A 17961-nucleotide genomic window follows, 5' to 3' on the forward strand; every position below is an offset into this window, starting at 1 on the left:
TTAAATCCCCTTCCCGTGCCTGCTCTGATTCCATCAAATATCACACACACATATCCCAAACGCACAGGCAATACATTTTGAAAAACCTGCAGCTTAGCTGCAAAGACGTAGTTTGTCCCTTTTAATGCTGATTTGTGCAAACCTGTTTGCGGTGGTTTCCTTGTTTTCTGCTGCTCCAGAGAAGCGGACACGGAGCAATGGATCCAAACTACAAGAAAGAAGATTCCACCTAAACATTAGGAAGAACTTCCAGACAGTAAGAGCTGTTCGACAGTGGAATTTGCTGCCAAGGAGTGTGGTGGAGTCTCCTTCTTTGGAGGTCTTTAAGCAGAGGCTTGACAACCATATGTCAGGAGTGCTCTGATGGTGTTTCCTGCTTGGCAGGGGGTTGGACTCGATGGCCCTTGTAGTCTCTTCCAACTCTATGATTCTATGATCCCTCCCATCCAAATATCTCTATTCTTGCTGGCCTGGAGATTCTGAGCTGCTGGGAATTAGGACACACATATCCTCATGAAGTTCTCTAGACAAGGAGATAGGGAATGTAGAGGAAAGAGCGTTGCTACGTTTATGTCTACATAATTCCTCCTACTTCTTAACTCCTCCTCCATGTTCATTAATTCCCAGCTGGCTTGGTGCTTTTTAGCCCTTTCTGACTGTCATGAGTACTACTGAGCGCTATAAATTCTGCAATGTAGACAGCAGTCAATGGGGTTCAGATGTGGTCAACAGGCTGCCTGTTACTTCTTAGTACCTACTGCTTCCATCATTGGGCTGCAGTTTGTAGCTCTTATTGGCAATTTGTGTATTCCTTCTCAGACACATGCCTCCGGACTAGTCCTATCTGTACCAGGCTCATACCGGAATGATAATTCGAGAGCATTTGCAGTTGTTCTGAAAATCTGCTACATATCCCCAAATAAGAGTTCCTCTGTTGTGCTGAATGCTGAATTAAAATGAGGTGTTTTTTTAATACTACCGTATTTTTCGCTCTATAGGACGCACTTTTTCCCCTCCAAAAATTAAGGGGAAATGTGTGTGTGTCCTATAGAGCGAATGCAGACTGTGTGGCTAAGCCCAAAGCCAGAACAGGGAGACAGAGTGCTGCGGAGCCCTCCGTCTCGCTGTTGTAGCTTGGGGATGGCTGTTCAAGCTTGGGGATAGCGCAAAGCCTCTGCAGGGCAGTGGGGTGCCTTCACCCCGCTGCCCTGCAGAGGCAAAAAAGGCTGTTCCCAAGCCAGAACAGCGAAACGGAGGGCTCCGTAGTTCATGAAGACCAAATCTCATTAGCGAGTGTGCACATACACAAGATTTCACAATATTCTTCCCACATTTGGTATTGTGGAATAAACTGTGAAAGTGATTTTGGAGTGTGGCAACCACTTCCTTTGCATTTGAAAGAAGAGCTAGACTTATTTCCAAGAACAGGTCATTAATTTGCTGGCCTCCCTCTTATGTTTAGCAGAGTTCACACATCCACTGTTTTTGCTGGGCTTATTGTTATACTGATACCCAAAAACTGGGGTGCACGTTTTAAGATTATCGTGCACCAAAGGCTATTCACGTTACTCTCTTCCATTCCCTTTATACTTGGCAGTAGTGGTAGAGCTTGTTTTACAAAAGTTGTGTTGTATCGTCTTGATCTCTCAATGTAAAAGCAAATTTAAAATTTTCTATAGTATATAAAATGGATGGACACTGGAGGCAGGGGTTCGGTGGAAGGTGACCCTTACACTGCTAAATCCTGTGGATCCAAAAAGTCCAGCCATCCAAAAGCTTCTCCTGAAGGTTAGAGGGCTTTTTCCTGAATGGGTTGAGCTCTTGTGTGAAATACGGAAGAAATATGGAGAGAAATGTCTCTCAAAATCAGGCAAAGGCACATCATGTGCAGAACTTCAGTGAATATTGATTTTCCCAATTTTCATAATTTCATGGTTGGAGTGCCTGATTGTACAGTGGTACCTTGGTTCCCAAACTTAATCCATTCTGGAACTCAGTTCCAAAACCAAAGCGTTCCAAAACCAAGGCATGCTTTCCCATAGAAAGTAATGCAAAATGGATTAATCCGTTCCAGACTTTTAAAAACAACCCCTAAAACAGCAATTCAACATGAATTTTACTATCTAGCGAGACCATTGATCCATAAAATGAAAGCAATAATCAATGTATTGTACTATAAAATAAATAAGACAGTACTGTAGATGCTAAAAATTAAAATTATTCTTTTTCTTACCTGCACTGATGATAGTTATTGTTTGGATGGGGGGCTTTTATCCATTTCCGCAGTCACATAATCAATCAGTAGCTGAACTGGGTTCCACACAGTCACAAAAACAAATTAACTGAAAACGCCTCATAAACAAAAACGCGAAATAAATAGCAAAAACAAAAGAGCCAAACTTAATCCGTTCTGCAAGTCCATTTGATTTCTGAAATGTTCTAAAACCAAGACAAAGCTTCCGATTGGTGCAGGCGCCCTGGAAACAATAGCCGACAGCCACATTGGATGTTCGGCTTCTGAAAAACATTCGAAAACCAGAACACTTACTTCTGGGTTTTCGGTGTTTGAGAACCAAGGTGCCACTCCACCAGTATTCATTTTTTATGGACCCAGGAGAAGACAGACACAAAATGCCTCTTTTGATGCTATATTCCCTCATATATTGATTATGATTCTACAATGCACTGCAGCTCTTAGAAGCAATACTTCACATCAGTGCACACATCCCATTCTAATAGTCTAATACCTCGGGCAAAGAGTTGGTGTAATTTTTGAACACAACATAAATCCTACTAATTGGTTGGTCAGGCCAATTAGTAAGGGAGAATCTTGCGAAGCCAGAAGATATTGTGGCCAGTTTAAATGTAGTCCCTGTTCAAGTGTGTGCATGTGTTTAACCATGGACTTCTTATATGATTTTTCTCAAAATTCGTCGCCTGGGTGGGTCCTACCTTATATATACTAGGCATGGGTAGGCAAACTAAGGCCCGGGGGCCGGATCCGGCCCAATCGCCTTCTAAATCCGGCCTGCGGATGGTCAGGAATCAGCGTGTTTTTACATTAGCAGAATGTGTCCTTTTATTTAAAATGCATCTCTGGGTTATTTGTGGGGCATAGTAATTCGTTCATTCCCCCCCCCCCATATAGTCTGGCCCCCCACAAGGTCTGAGGGACAGTGGACCGGCCCCTTGCTGAAAAAGTTTGCTGACCCCTGTATTAGATACCCAAGAGATCGCTTTCTGAAACCTTTGTTCTTGGAGGCATGCAGGCACACCCCACAGAAACGGTTCAGTTTCTTTTGAGCGACAAGCATAGCTTCATAACACAGAGAGTGGCTCTCTTCTCCGGCTGGGGAAAAAAATCATTAAAAAGGAGTTAAGATAAAATCGCTATAAGTTGTTTGGCTGATTTGGAGGTTTAATCTGAAATCGAGCTAGATTTAAGCTTTCTGCTTGCCTCTGGTACCTTATTTCTCTCACATCATGGATGTGGTATATGGATATTATGGGTATATGTTCTGTATTATTTTATTAATACGGTGGCTAGAACATATCAGGGGGTTGGGCTAGATGACCCTGGGGTCCCTTCCAGCTCTACATTTCTTTGATTCCAGCGAATTTATGAACAACTTCAAAGGAACTTTATATATACCTTGTGGCGTGTTAGATAGGCTTGTGATCAACTTGTGCCTGCCTAGTTCATAACTGAACTGTTGTGTTGTTTTTGCTGTATTGCTTGCTTTCTCCCTGTCATTTCACCACAAGTCATTAACATGCCTGCTATTTCTACTGCCTCTTTTTAAGACTTGTAATTCAGCCTATTAATTCTACCATCAGCTGTTCAAAATGTTATGGTTTAGCTTTTGCATCATTTAAGTTCCCCTCTAGTATATTAATATAATTCTCTATTCCGTTAAGCTATATTCGTTTCTGTCACGTACAGTGGTGCCTCGCAAGACGAAATTAATCCGTTCCGTGAGGCTCTTTGTATAGCGGTTTTTTCGTCTTGCGAAGCAAGCCCATTGACAGCTTAGCGGATTAGCGCTATTAGCGGTTTAGCGGCTTTTAGCGATCAGCTGTTAAGCGGCTTATCAGCGGATCAGCTGATAAGCAGCTTAGCGGCTTAGGAAAAGGGGGGGGAAGGGGGGAAACCCCGCAGGAACTCGCAAGACATTTTCGTCTTGCGAAGCAAGCCCATAGGGAAATTCGTTTTGCGAAGCGCCTCCAAAACGGAAAACCCTTTTGTTTAGCGGGTTTTCCGTCTTGCGAGGCGTTCGTCTTGTGGGGCACCACTGTATTAAAGCTCTTTCCCATAGCTGGTTTTCTTATCCAGTATTATTCATTCAGAGGCTCTATCAAAGAGCCTGGGAGAAACGCCTTTGTTTTTAATGTACTATTGCTGCTTTGGGTTGGCATTATAGTTGTTGTATGTTACTGCTTTTGTGATACTTTGCTAGTTGAATATTGTTGTTAAGCCACTAGAACTGTTTTATTCATTGGTTTGCTATTATGGATTTAGTATGGTATTGAACTATTTATTTTTTGCGTGTGTTTATACAGCTTGTCTGTTGATTCGTGTTTTATTTATTGTCAGCCGCTTTGGGCTTCTTTTCAGAAGGAAAAACAAGGTACAAATATGAATTGAAGCAGGAGAAATGACGTGAAATTCTGCTTTTTAAAACAAAATTTACATATGGTGCTGGCAGAGAGAAAATGTTCTCTTTAATTCCTCCAAGTTGTTTGGCAGTAGCAAAACAATTCTTTGCGCAGCACATTGTGAACTTACAAAATATGTTACCTGAAAATTCAGTGATGACTCTCTTTCCTCTGCCATTCCTCTAATTAAATTCACAGCCTCCAGCATCTTCTTAAAAACCGTATCGGTTGTATGATTCTCCTGTGTAATGTCTAAATTTGTTTGGCCCATTCACTACAAGGAATATTAAATAAGATAATTCTCACGGTACTTAATAGCCTCTGCAAATAGCTCCAGTTTGGAGGCAATCTTTAAATTTCCTTGCATGTGATGTTAGCAACAGCCTGGAAGTAATTCATAGTGAGAACACGGAATATGATAAGAAAGAAAGGAGACTGGCTGAGCAAAGCCTATTAAGGCAAGAACTGCCTGAATCTGGGCAAAGGTGGGGTGGGGTCTTAAATCAAAAGCAGCCGCGTCTGTCAACACCAGTTATTGCTGATGCAGGCCTGAACAAGAAGTAATGAACTCGCTGTTGCAGCAAGTTGAAATGAGCTGGAAATCTTGTACGGGGAATGATGAAGAATAAAATGAGCATCTCTGCCTAGAACCAGAATGCTTCTTGGCCATCCCTAAGGAGATGTGAATAAGTGGGTATGAGCCCTTCCCTGTTCCACATTTGAAGCACATAAACATCCCTCAAGGAATCATTGGAACTGTGGTTTGTTAAGGGTGCTGGGGACTGTAGCCCCGGGGAGGGTAAACCACAGAGGTTGAATCCTGACAAGTACAGTGGTACCTCGGGTTAAGTACTTAATTCGTTCCGGAGGTCTGTTCTTAACCTGAAACTGTTCTTAACCTGAAGCACCACTTTAGCTAATGGGGTCTCCTGCTGCCGCCGCACCGCCGGAGCACGATTTCTGTTCTCATCCTGAAGCAACGTTCTTAACCCGAGGTACTATTTCTGGGTTAGCGGAGTCTGTAACCTGAAGCGTATGTAACCTGAAGTGTATGTAACCTGAGGTACCACTGTATTGTACTCCCACCTGGACTACTGCAATGTGCTCTATGTGGGGCTACCTTTGAAGGTGACACGGAAACTGCAGTTAATCCAGAATGTGACAGCTAGACGGAGTGGCTGCCGAGACCACATCACTCCGGTCCTGAAAGACCTACATCGGCTCCCAGTACATTTCTGAGCACAATTCAAAGTGTTGGTGCTGACCTTTAAAGCCCTAAATGGCCTCAGCCAGGTATACCTGAAGGAGCGTCTCCACCCCCATTGTACAGCCTGGACACTGAGGTCCAGCTCCGAGGGTCTTCTGGCAATTCCCTCCCTGCGAGAAGTGAGGTTACAGGGAACCAGGCAGAGGGCCTTCTCGACAGTGGCGCCACCCTGCAGAATGCCCTCTCATCAGAGGTCAAGGAAATAAACAACTATCTGACTTTTAGAAGACATCTGAAGGCAGCCCTGTTTAGGGAAGTTTTTAATGTTTGATGTTTTATTGCTTTATTATTATTGTTGTTGTTATTGTTGTTGTTGTTGTTATTCTGTTGGGAGCAGCCCACAGTGGCTGGGCAAACCCAGCCAGATGGGTGGGGTATATATAAATTATTATTATTATTATTATTATTATTATTATTCCCAGCATTCTTTGGGGGAGGTGATGTGCTTTCAGTGTATACTCATCCTGCATTTTGTGTGTGTGTGTGTGTACCTCGACGGAGCAAGAAAGCACAGTGGGAGTTGGAAGATTTTAGCTTGCCCTGCTTCACTTCATTGTCCGATGTGTCATCATGCTAAGACGAGGTTTTTACACGCAAAGAATTCCCCTCCTTATGAGCAAGTTTTGCATTTCTTGTAATCCTAACAAGGATACATGCAGAGAGACGCATAGGCTTAAGAAAGGAAAAAAGCAAGACATGAATCATTCCTATCACCGTGCTTGCGAACGGCACTGATAAATGAAATGTTATATATATATTTCTTTCACCATATCCTTCCTAAGCCATTTGACCCTCCTGAATGTTGAGTAAGTAATTATCTTTGCTTATGCAATGGGCCGTAATGTTTAGTGAGCGGAGATCTTTGCTTACAGTTTTCAACTGTGTTTGCCTTACTTTGGGTAGATCTTTTGGCTTTTAAAGAGGTTTTGCTCATGCGACAGTGGAACTTTTTATTCCTTTTGCCTAAACAAAACCAATTGCTTACTGTGCTATTTCCTGACAGAATGGTTGGCCCAAATTTATTTTGAAATCTTGCCCCCGGCTTGGACTCCACGAAGCAGTTCAGTGCGACTCCTCTGTCCAACATTAGGGTCTTCTCATAGTCTGGTGTGCCAGTACACATGTGGTTCCTTTTTGACTCTTTAAGCAACAAATGAGCAATAGTTAAAGCGGCTACAAATATGTAGTAGTAGTAGTAGTAGTAGTAATAATTTATGATTGTGGCGTTTGTACGGAGCATTCGTACAGAGCAATAGTCTCACGGACTATTGACCCGTACACCACTAATCCGCTGCCACCAACCAGGTCCTCCCTGGTAAAATCACTTCAGCCTCAGTCAGCTGCTCAATTAATAAAGAAGAGTATATTTTATTTCAGACACAAACAAACTTTTCCGGCATTCCAAACGTTGTTACTCTTTACTTTCTTAGTCTTATTTTCTTCTCTCTATCTCTTCTACCTCCTCTCACTCAAGAACCCACTGCTCTAACCGTTTCTCTATTTCCAACTGCCTGGCAACTGCTTCTCCAACTGCCTTTCCCAACCAGCCAACCCACTAAAACCAACCAACCAACTACCCACCAACAACTCTGGACCATCTCCCACCATTTTCTTAATTTGGAGTCCCCAGAAATAGGGGACATCTTATACACGGAGGCGTGTTATACATGGAAAAATACGGTATTTAAATAGTCCCCAAAATGCCATACTTTTATTTTTTGAAGGCTTAAGACTAAAGTATTAAATAGTTAAAACACCCAGCAGGAAAATTGTATTTCCTTGGATTGGGGGAGGGTGGAATATGTGCATGTATAGCTGACTATCCTTTTATCAAAGGCGTAATAGCAAAAGAATCAATCGCTCCCTAATGTATTACTCTAGCCTTATGAGGCTTTGCCCTTGGGTGGGAAAAATATTGCGCCTGGGAAAGGGAAGTGGGAGTCAACAGACGACGACGACAGGCATCTTCGTTTGTTTTGCTGCAGCAGCCTAATATGTCTACCACTCTGGAACCAAAAACATAACCTGCATTTTTAACAATCGTTTCAGGTGCCTATGAAATCTCCCTTGAACGTCTTGACAACACATCAGTTAGGATTAAACCCGCAGCGCAAGGAAAGTGTGCGCTGGTTGTAGGAGTAAACAAGTCTTATTCCGAAAGGAAAATAACCTCTGGGCAGTGGCTTCGTTTTGATTTTGATTGTGAAAAGCCGGAGAATTATTGGGAATTGGTGATTAAGAGGGACATTGGTAAGTTGCACTATGCTATCCAGTTTTTATGAGCTTCTAAAAGTAATTTGGATATTTGTCAACCTGAGCTGCATGCTGAAAGCCTAAATGACAAGGGTAAATATTATTTATCTTCTACTTGTTACAGTACCACCCTCTTTGTTGCTAAATAAGGGCTTGGGACTGTCAACTGAACTGAAATAACTTAACTGTATAAATCATCTTCCTTTTAACTGATTATTTAGCTGTTTTTATACAGGGGTAGAGACACGGGTGGCACTGTGGGTTAAACCACAGAGCCTAGGACTTGCTGATCAGAAGGTTCGCCTCGGGGGAAAACCGAATTACCACACGAGAATGTGACTGTTCAGCGCTGGTCCTCTGCTTCTAATTCTGAGAGTGTGCTTCTGACCATGTGTTTTAGAGAGCACAATGCTCTCTAAAAAATGTCCCATTAAGATTTAAGCAACTGTGGGCTTTTACCTCCGACACACAAAAAGGCCTGGCCAGTAAAATTCATACATTGTCAGAGAATCAGAATTGTTGGGCTGGAAGGGACCCGGTGGCTATCTAGTCCAACCCCTGAAATGCAAGAATCACAGGTAAATCACCCTAGCAGGTGGGTGTCCAAGCTCTGTTTAAAAACCTCTAGTGAAGGAGAGCCCACCAACTTCTGAGGTAGTCCATTCCAGTGTCAAACAGCTCTTGCCATCTAATATAATATACGTAAGGAGATTTGACTGACTGATTGATTGATTGATTGATTGATATGAAGCCCATTTCAAACAAGCTGCACTTAGAGCTGGAGGTTCTAATCAATTTAATTGACAGATCAATCAACTAAAAACACAGTTGATTAAACCATGGGCCAAGAGTTCTTAAGTGGACACGATTGTTTATATGAACCATTCTTGTTTTGGTTTTCTCCTGTGAAAAGCAACGGTCTGTAATTCCGCTTGCCACCCCTGGCCATGATCCATCATCCTCCGTCAAGGGTGGGTAGAGAAGCTTTAGCCTTTTCCAGCTTGGAGTTGGGGGGAAAGAGGGGGTCACCCCTGTGGCTGCATCACACTCAGAAGTTGAGCTCAAATGCAGGCGAAAATAGCCAACCTGAGGCTGCCAGATGGAGGCCAGGGCAAGCTGTGATGGCGCTTAGAGCATCTTGCAGCGCAGCACCAAAGCAAGACCAATCATTCTTCGGCTCCAAGAGAGGGGAGCTGAGCTGCATAGCACCAAGCAAACCCATTTCTCCTCTTCCTCTTCCCCAGCTGACAAATCTTGGAGAGGAGCAGTGGTGGGGGTGATTGTTACTGAACCCTATAGCAGTGCAGCAGAAAACCAGCAGAAAAAGGAAAGGGTGGGATTCTGACTTGGCAAACAGGGCCAAACAAAAACAAAAAAGGAAGCAGCGTTTATTTTTTAATGTACAAGTTCTTTTACATTTCCCGCAGTAGCTTAAAAAGCCCCTTGGTACGCATACATTTTGGCTCCCGGACAATGGAAACCCAGAAGTGATTGTTCCGGTTTTCGAACATTCTTTGGAACCCGAACATCTGATGCAACTTCAGTGGCTTCCAATTGGCCTCAGGAGCTTCCTGCAGCCAATCGGAAGCCGCGCCTTGGTTTCCAAACGTTTTGGAAGTCGAACAGACTTCCTGAACGGATTCCGTTCGACTTCTCAGGTACCCCTGTATAAAGGTAAAGGGACCCCTGAACATTAGGTCCAGTCGTGACTGACTCTGGGGTTGCGGTGCTCATCTCGCTTTATTGGCCGAGGGAGCCGCCGTACAGCTTCCGGGTCATGTGGCCATCATGACTAAGCCGCTTCTGGCAAACCAGAGCAGCGCACGGAAACACCGTTTTTACCTTCCCACCAGAGCGGTACCTATTTATCTACTTGCACTATGTGCTATTGAACTGCTAGGTTGGCAGGAGCAGGGACCGAGCAACGGGAGCTCACCCCATCACGGGGAATCGAACCGCCAACCTTCTGATCGGCAAGCCCTAGGCTCTGTGGTTTAACCCACAGCGCCACCCACGTCCCTCCACAGTGCCACTATAGATAGCTATAAGCCTCCCCTCTGTCAAAGTCCAACTGATCTGAAACTGTGACATTTATTTTCCTATATGATGTGAGTTCACAGTAAAATATAATAGTACCTACTTCTCAGGTCAGAATGAGAGTGAGTTCCCATCAATGAACCCTCTGCGTTATTGCAGCATCAATGCCGTTCTAATAAAATACCATTTTTCATCACATCACATTCGAAGCCTTCAACTTTCGCACATTTCCCAGAAGTTCTGAACACCACAATAGTGATTTCAGTAAAGACACAACCATGGATTTCAGTCTTCAAATAATAAACTAGGCTGGGTGGTTGTTAAGGAAAAAGAAAACATAAAAAACTTGAGTGCCTTGTTTGCTTAGAACAGGATTTCCCAAACTTGCGTCTCCAGCTGTTTTTGGAGTACAACTCCCATCATCCCTAGCTAAGAGTACCAGTAATCCAGGATGATAGGAATTGTAGTCCAAAAACAGCTGAAGATCGAAGTTTGGGAAACCCTGGCTTAGAATGTGCATAGAGAATTACTAAAAGCTCTTAACATAAATGAAAGAGTAAAGGGATTATAATTTAACTGGATGGTCTTGTGTGATGATCATTCTTACATTATGTGTGTCTGTGTGTTTCTAGATTGTATGAGAGGACCATGTCCCTTCGGAGATGTTCTGCTTCTGCCTTCTGGGTTCCTGCCCTTTAACAGGACCTTCATATGGGATGTTAAAGCCAGAAGGTTAGATGGGCTTGAACTGAAGTTCTCTCCGTTTTTAAGACAAATTCTGCCTGGAGAGACTTGCCCTGACCAAGTTCTTTACAACATCGGCACCCTTCTTAATACGAATAGAGTCAACATCGGAAACTTCTGTGGAAATGGTACTGTGTCACGAATCAAGGTGCAGGGGGGAGTTATTATGACCCTGAAGCTTCCATGGGACTCTAATGTCCTTGTCTCTGGCTTTAAGCTCGAAGGCAGGTCTTCGATCCAAAGTGAGTATAAGGAGGTTACTTATGATTTGCTTATGTTGTCAGCAAAAAAATTAATGGTATCTTAAGACACTATCTTTAAATGTGGTTCTGTAGGCTTGTTTTATTCTTCTAAGTGGGTTGGAGGGGAAACTTCCTGGAGTAGGTTTTGCAGTGGGTGAGGGAGATCAGAGAAGGACGGGGTTGGAAGTAGAAAGCTTTTGAAGGAAAGGAGGGAGAATCCTGACCTTCATTTAGCATCCTAAGCCTACTTGCGAGCAATATGGAAGGGCCTGAATTAATGCACTGGGATGTTTCTTAAACACAAGTGTGCATTCGTATATTAAATAATGTGCCAACATAACACAAGAATGGTATTACGTGTATCTAGGGAAGATGTAGACTAGGTAAAATCCTAAAGGCCTGTCCAGTAGAATGGATGTGGGATGGAATGAAGGCACATGTTACTTCTCACACTTTTAAAGAGGTGTGTGTGTGACCTATGTGCTCAAAAAGCAACGTGAGGAGTGGCCCTGGTATATACTTATTCTTTTTTTTTTTTTTTTTTTTAAATAATTTTTATTGGGTTTTTACATTTTATAACAACAGACACACACACAAAGACAAAGACAAACAAACACACAAATACAATTACATACCCTAAATTTCTTTACCCACTTTCATTGACTTCCCCCCACCCCCTCCTCTTACATCCCAATTCCAAAATTAATTCAGCAAGTTCTTACCTAACCTCTTAAAGATATTCACATTGCTTTTAAAGATTAAATTCTTTTGTTTATCTATATTCAACTATCCAATTCTCTTATAATCATTAATTTCTTTTTTTTTTAAGGTCGATCTAACTTCCCCTTCACAAATTTTCCCTTTATTATATTAATTATAGGTCACATTGACCAAGTAAAACAAAACATAACATTTTATAGTTCTATTCTCTCCCCCCCCTGCCCCGGTTTCTGTCCCTTCCTAGACAAATGTCCAGAAAACAAACAAAAAGTAGTTCTAGCCCGGATTCCTCACATCCGAGGCGTCTGATTCTCTGTCAGTCCCTCTCTGCCAACTATATTGGTAGTCCTCTTTGATGGTCCTAAGACCCCGAAGGAGTTCAGTCAGAGTCACATCATATTTTCTTTCATCCAGAATGTTGAAGAGTGTTTGCTGCGAAAGACCATCTAGTTTTCCATACTCAAGAGAAAAGTCCCAATCATGTTGCTTTGTTCTTTCTAGTTTTAATATTCCAAGTACTCCAGGGGCTTCTCTCTTCTTCTTTCTCATCTTTCGCAGGTCTGTAATCCAGAGGTCTTCTTGCTCATACTCTAACACTGCAGATTCCTGGTTGATATTTTCCACTTGTAGTGTCTGAACTCCTTCTTTTTTCTCTGTCAATTCCAAAGGCATCTCTTCCTGCTCAGCTGCAGAAATTTTATCATGCGTCTCCTTTGTGCATTCAGCAGAGTTGTTTGTTTCAGGATTCAAGGTCATAAAAACTTTACTCAGAGCCATACTCTGCTCCTGCAGGATTCCCACGAGAAAAAACATTTTTTCTATCTCCGCCAGTAATTTTCCCTCTGCAGCCATTGTAATGTCACTAATTCCCCCTAGGGGGCTTTCAGTTATTTAGTAGTCCTTTTCCAATAATCTGTTACTTTGTTATTATCAATACTTTGTTTCCAATCGCCTCAGTCCAAATGTATCAGCTTTAATTCCAAGAGTTGTTAAATAGCAAAATTCTTTACTTTGTCCGCCCGTTTGACAGCTTCTTTGACAGCTGTCAAACTCCTTTCACTTCTTCCTCCGGCACCCAAATAGGACACTCCCGGGTTTTTTGGGGGGGATACACACAAAGTTCCAAATTCCCTTTCTCTCCAGCACAAAAATCTTGTTCTATCAAATTTGTGAGAAACTTTTAGATCATCAAAACAGTATTCATTCCGCCTTAATTCTCCGTTCCTTGCTTTGAAACGTCTATAAGTAGAGGGGGTGCGGACTTCCCTTTAACACATCCCCCGATCGTACCAAATTCACAGGATAAAAATTTTAAAGTCCAAATTCCACTACTCACGGGTCCTTTGTTATCCAGTCCAAATTTTGGGAAGAAAGTCAGCGCTCTCCGGCCATGGCTTGCGGCTTCGCTCTACTGAGGTAGCGGTCTACTCTCAGCACCACGCCACTCTCCGTACCCTCTCCGCAGCCTTTAAAAAGGCTCTTCGTGGGTCGGGGAGGGCGCTTAAGGTGCCCACCGAGTCACCAAGTCCGCAGGCTTCCGCGCCTGCGGTTTCTGAGGGTCCCCGTGTCGCCGGCACGGCAAGACCCGTCCTCAGTAGAGCCGATTCCCTCCGGAGCTCGGAGGGAATCCGCCATTAGCCGTTCGCGCTAACCCGGAAGTCTACTTATTCTTTTTGTCATAACGGAAATTACCAGTTTCTTTCATGTTGCATGTTGCAGTTCTCTTTCACAACTATATAACCTAAGGACGGGGGTTGTTTGAAAGGGCCCTGTGACAAAATTGCTCTTCATAAAAAAAACAACAACTTTACCTGTGTAATGTGAGTGTGCTTTCAAACAACCTCCCTTGAACCAACTGAAAATCGTTTTAGCCAAATTGATAGTGGACCAATTCCCTCATACACACACACACACACACAAACACACACACACAGACACACACTCATACACTCATCTGTATTTCTTGTTGACTGTGTATTGACCTATAATACTTCTGCCAAACTACCATGGTTCAATCTGACCACCAGACCGTACAGAATGGGTTTTTCTTATAAGCCAAAGCTGCTTAGTAAGAATAAAGAGTAAGTTAACTTATACCAGTCCACATACACATAGAGGGACCCCAGGGGCCAGGTTTAGGTTTGATGAGGCCCTGAGCTACTGAAGGTAATGGGGCCCTTTATATGTCCAGCTGTCCTTTGTCAACAACAAATTGTTCTGTTTTTGTGTGTGTTGAATAGATGCTATACAGTATGGTAATCTATGGACCTGCACAACACAAGACACTGTTGCTGTATGTGGGTTTTATTTTATTTGTTTTTTATCTTACATTTTGGAAATGTACGTCCAGTTTTTCCCCCTTTAATTTTTTGGAGGGCCCCCAAGAGAGTGGGTCCTATAGCTTGTTTAGCTTATATGTAAATCCAACAATGAGGGGCCCCCAAAAAACCACAATGTCACTGTCTTCACTTGAGCCAGAACTTGCAAGCTAAGCCCATGAGAGAATACAACACACATATCACCTTAGAAACTAAACCAGGCATTGGCAAACTCAGCCCTCCAGATGTTTTGGGACTACAATTCCCATCATCCCTGACCACTGGTCCTGTTAGCTAGGGATCATGGGAGTTGTAGTTCCAAAAAACATCTGGAGGGCCGAGTTTGCCTGTGCCTGAACTAAACACATAAGCTCTCTTTTATGCTCATAGTGGTCATGTCTGTCTGTCTAGGTATACTTTCTCAGTCAAAGGTAATTGAAACTCTTTTTCTTGGGGGCCGAATTCTGGCAACAGCTTGGCCTTGAGCGTAGTTCTAACAAGGCAAGGGTCACTATCCTGAGGTTTCTGGTGACTGCTGGGTTGGGAAGAACGACTGCAATGCAGCCACTCTCTAGTTCAAACAAGTTTATAATTTTGAGGTTCGCCGGTGATTGTATATGTTCACAAATGCTTGTCTCCCTTTGTGTTTAAAATAGGATTGTGCATTGTTGAATCCACATTTCAAACAGAAGGAGAAGCAACCTTGATATCTGCCAACTACCCGGTGGGGTTACCAGAAAATGAACTGGTGGCCTGGCAATTTGTCATTCCATTCAACTTAAGAGCACGTATCTCTATCCTCAACTACACCACCGCAAAATGTGAGCGGAACTTTCAGACAGTCGAGTACCAGTTACCCGGGCAGCACCCTCAAGAGCTGACACCCAAAGATGGGCAATCGGTCATTCTTGCTGGTAATTTCAACCTTTCCATGCAAGGCTGTAAGCAATATCAACAGAACGCTGGGGCTCACAATTTGCATTTTAAAGTTTTCGTTCAGCGCCCTGAAAATGAAGAGAGTAAGTAACCAATTCCCTCTTTTCCTTTTCCTTTTCCTTTTCTCTTTTCTTTGGTTAATGGGTCTTTTTATTTGTGTGTGTGTGTAAAAGAGAGAGAGACAGAGACAGAGACAGAGACAGAGACAGAGACAGAGACAGAGACAGAGACAGAGACAGAGACAGAGACAGAGAGAGACCACACACCTCTGTTCACAGCAAAACTTAATGGGGCAAAATATGCACTATTGGGTTAATAATACAGGTACCCTTTTTTCTTTTGGAAAAACACCACACTTTACAGTCGACCTCAGATCTTGAACGCCTTGGCTCCCAAACAAATCGGCTCCCAAACGATCAAAACCCAGAAGTGAGTGTTCAGGTTTTCAAATGATTTTCGGAAGCCAAATGTCTGGTCCGACTTCTGATTGGCTGCAGGAATTTCCTGCAGCCGATCAGAAGCCGCGCTTTGGTTTCCGAACATTTTGGAAGTCGAATGGACTTCCGGAACGGATTCCGTTTGACTTCCAAGGTACAACTGTACTGGAAAAGATGGTATCAAAAAAATAAAAAAAGTAAAGCACTGCTTTCTGGTAATTTTCATGCCCGTAAGTAGGAATGGAGTCGGAGGTGTACCTTATATTGGTTACAATTGGAAATTGGATTTAATAATAAATTCAGTTCCTGAATTTAGAAGGCCATTGTCAACATGACTTCCCTGTTGGAGATTAAGTTTAGACAGGGGCATTGGACATCCATTCAGTATTTTGGGCTAACTGAAGTTTACTACGTTTGTCAGGTAATACCATTATGAAGAATAGCACGTTAAAGCAAACCTTGGGGCCGTCTCCTCTTCAGGGGTTACAATGGGATTGTTGCAAAGGAGATGGTCGCCAAGGTCGGGAAACTGCTGTTGGAAGAAGGGGGAGAGATTGAGTGGACATTTTTGTACCTTTTGGTCGATTGAAGTCATTTAACTTTACAAAAGCACAAACTTAAAAGGAGGACCCACAATCAATGACACACTGATTGATAAAGTATTCCATTAATATGCCATGACAGTTGTTCATATGGAGAATTCAGGTATTTCATAGTAACTTTCTTTACCTGTCCTTGTAAATTAGAAAGAGGTGAACAGCTTAATGGTTTCAAAACATAATGCCCCTAAGTAATTTAGATTCTTCTTTAGATCTTGCAAATCATGGAACAACAGCTGCACTATTTTCTTATTTTTAAGAAACGGACTAGGTGTTGCAGTTCTTCTAAATGATCTCCTCTGTTTTCTTGTTTTCAGATGTAACCTACAGAGTTGACCTCATGAGAGAGAGGGACTTAAATCTTACAATATTTTCGAAGCCAACACAGCCTGGAAGTTTGTGCTTGATCTGTATTAATCGTAGTAAAAAATGTGAGACCAACGTGACTTTAGTATCCGGTTCCAGTTACACTATCGCCTTACTGTGTAAAAATACAGAGAATGTGAGGATAACGGCTGTGCAGTCTAAAGGTATGAACAAAATGTCTGGAATTTAGTTCCCTTAAAGTGTGTATTTGGTGGGGAGACATCTGACAACAATGTATTCCTATTTTTACTCGCCCTTCCAAATGCTGTTTGTTTTCGTCATCTGTCCTTTTGTTGCTCATTAGGCTTGACTAATTAGAAATAACATTTGAGTTTTTAGATGGGCAGATGGAGCTGACATAAATTGTCAGTTGATGGGACCACCATCGTACGTTCTGCGAAGGCAAGTTCCCATTTTTTATCAGATTGCAGAAAGTCCCACTTTCTTTTCAGGAGAACAAAAGCGTAGCTCAGTCTCCACAGATGCCATTGCTTTCAAACTTACTCTTCTGTCTTCATTATTTTTAAAAGTGTGGGGTTTTGACAAGGGCAGTGCTGTTGTAAGTCGGGTGCCTATATAACCTTTGCAGTGGGCCTTATTTTATCACGCTGTTTCTTTTGTTTTATCTATCTCTTAATGAGAGCTAAATTGCTTTTCTTTAATTTTTTAAATAGAGTGAAATGCTCCTTAAACAAAACAGTCTTGCAGCCCTGTTATTAACTATAACCACTGTCATTTTAGTTAGATACTGCTCTTGCTCTCAATGAGTGCAGGGCAGGGGGGCACCATAATAAAACACAATAAATATATTCAGCAGTTGTTTTTTTAAAAAAGATAACATAGTAGTGTGACAACATAATAGCAACCTGTTCAGTAAAGGAAACTCATAACCTCAAAGCCAACAACAACAACAACAACAATTTTATTATACACCAACCATCTGGCTGGGTCTCCTCAGCCACTCTGGGCGGCTCCCAACAGAATACTAAAAACACAACAAAACATCAAACATTAAAAACTTCCCTAAACAGGGATGCCTTCAGATGTCTTCTAAAAGTTAGGTAGTTGTTTGTTTCCTTGACATCTAATAGGAGGGCGTTCCACAGAGCGGGCGCCACCACCGAGAAGGCCCTCTGCCTGGTTAAAAAATGACTTAACCCTTTATTTGTGTTATAAAATGAATAAAAAATTTGGGGGGGGGGGAAAGACTTAACCCTTTTTGCTGGGTTCCATTTTTTTTAAAAAAAAATATTCTTATAACGCTATAACTATTTCACTGTTTTAATTCCCCCCCCCTAAATTAGTGGAGTTGACTATTAAAAATAAATAAATAAACTGAGATGACTCCAACCACAAATGTTAATGTGTGTTTGGCATCAGATTGTT

At 42.4% G+C, this 17961-nt stretch overlaps 1 protein-coding gene across 5 annotated transcripts in view; it reads left to right on the plus strand.

Moving 5' to 3' along the window:
- The window catches only part of CDCP1 (CUB domain containing protein 1), a 50639-nt gene that overhangs the window by 18680 nt on the left and 13998 nt on the right, over positions 1–17961 (plus strand). For 3 of the 5 annotated variants that reach the window (XR_014161518.1, XR_014161519.1, XM_081882035.1), the window contains exons 2-5: positions 7973–8173; positions 10846–11199; positions 14894–15256; positions 16527–16739. Coding sequence is in view for 3 of the 5 variants with exons in the window: in XM_081882035.1 (XP_081738161.1) it covers positions 7973–8173; positions 10846–11199; positions 14894–15256; positions 16527–16739 (1131 nt within the window). In the remaining 2 variants the exon portion in view is untranslated. Of the gene's footprint in view, positions 1–7356; positions 7604–7972; positions 8174–10845; positions 11200–14893; positions 15257–16526; positions 16740–17961 lie in introns of those variants that run through there. The other 2 variants (XM_081882036.1, XM_081882037.1) reach the window with 2 other exon arrangements.

Source organism: Podarcis erhardii, assembly GCF_964252035.2.
Source record: "Podarcis erhardii genome assembly, chromosome: 12".
NCBI classification, from domain to species: domain Eukaryota; kingdom Metazoa; phylum Chordata; class Lepidosauria; order Squamata; family Lacertidae; genus Podarcis; species Podarcis erhardii.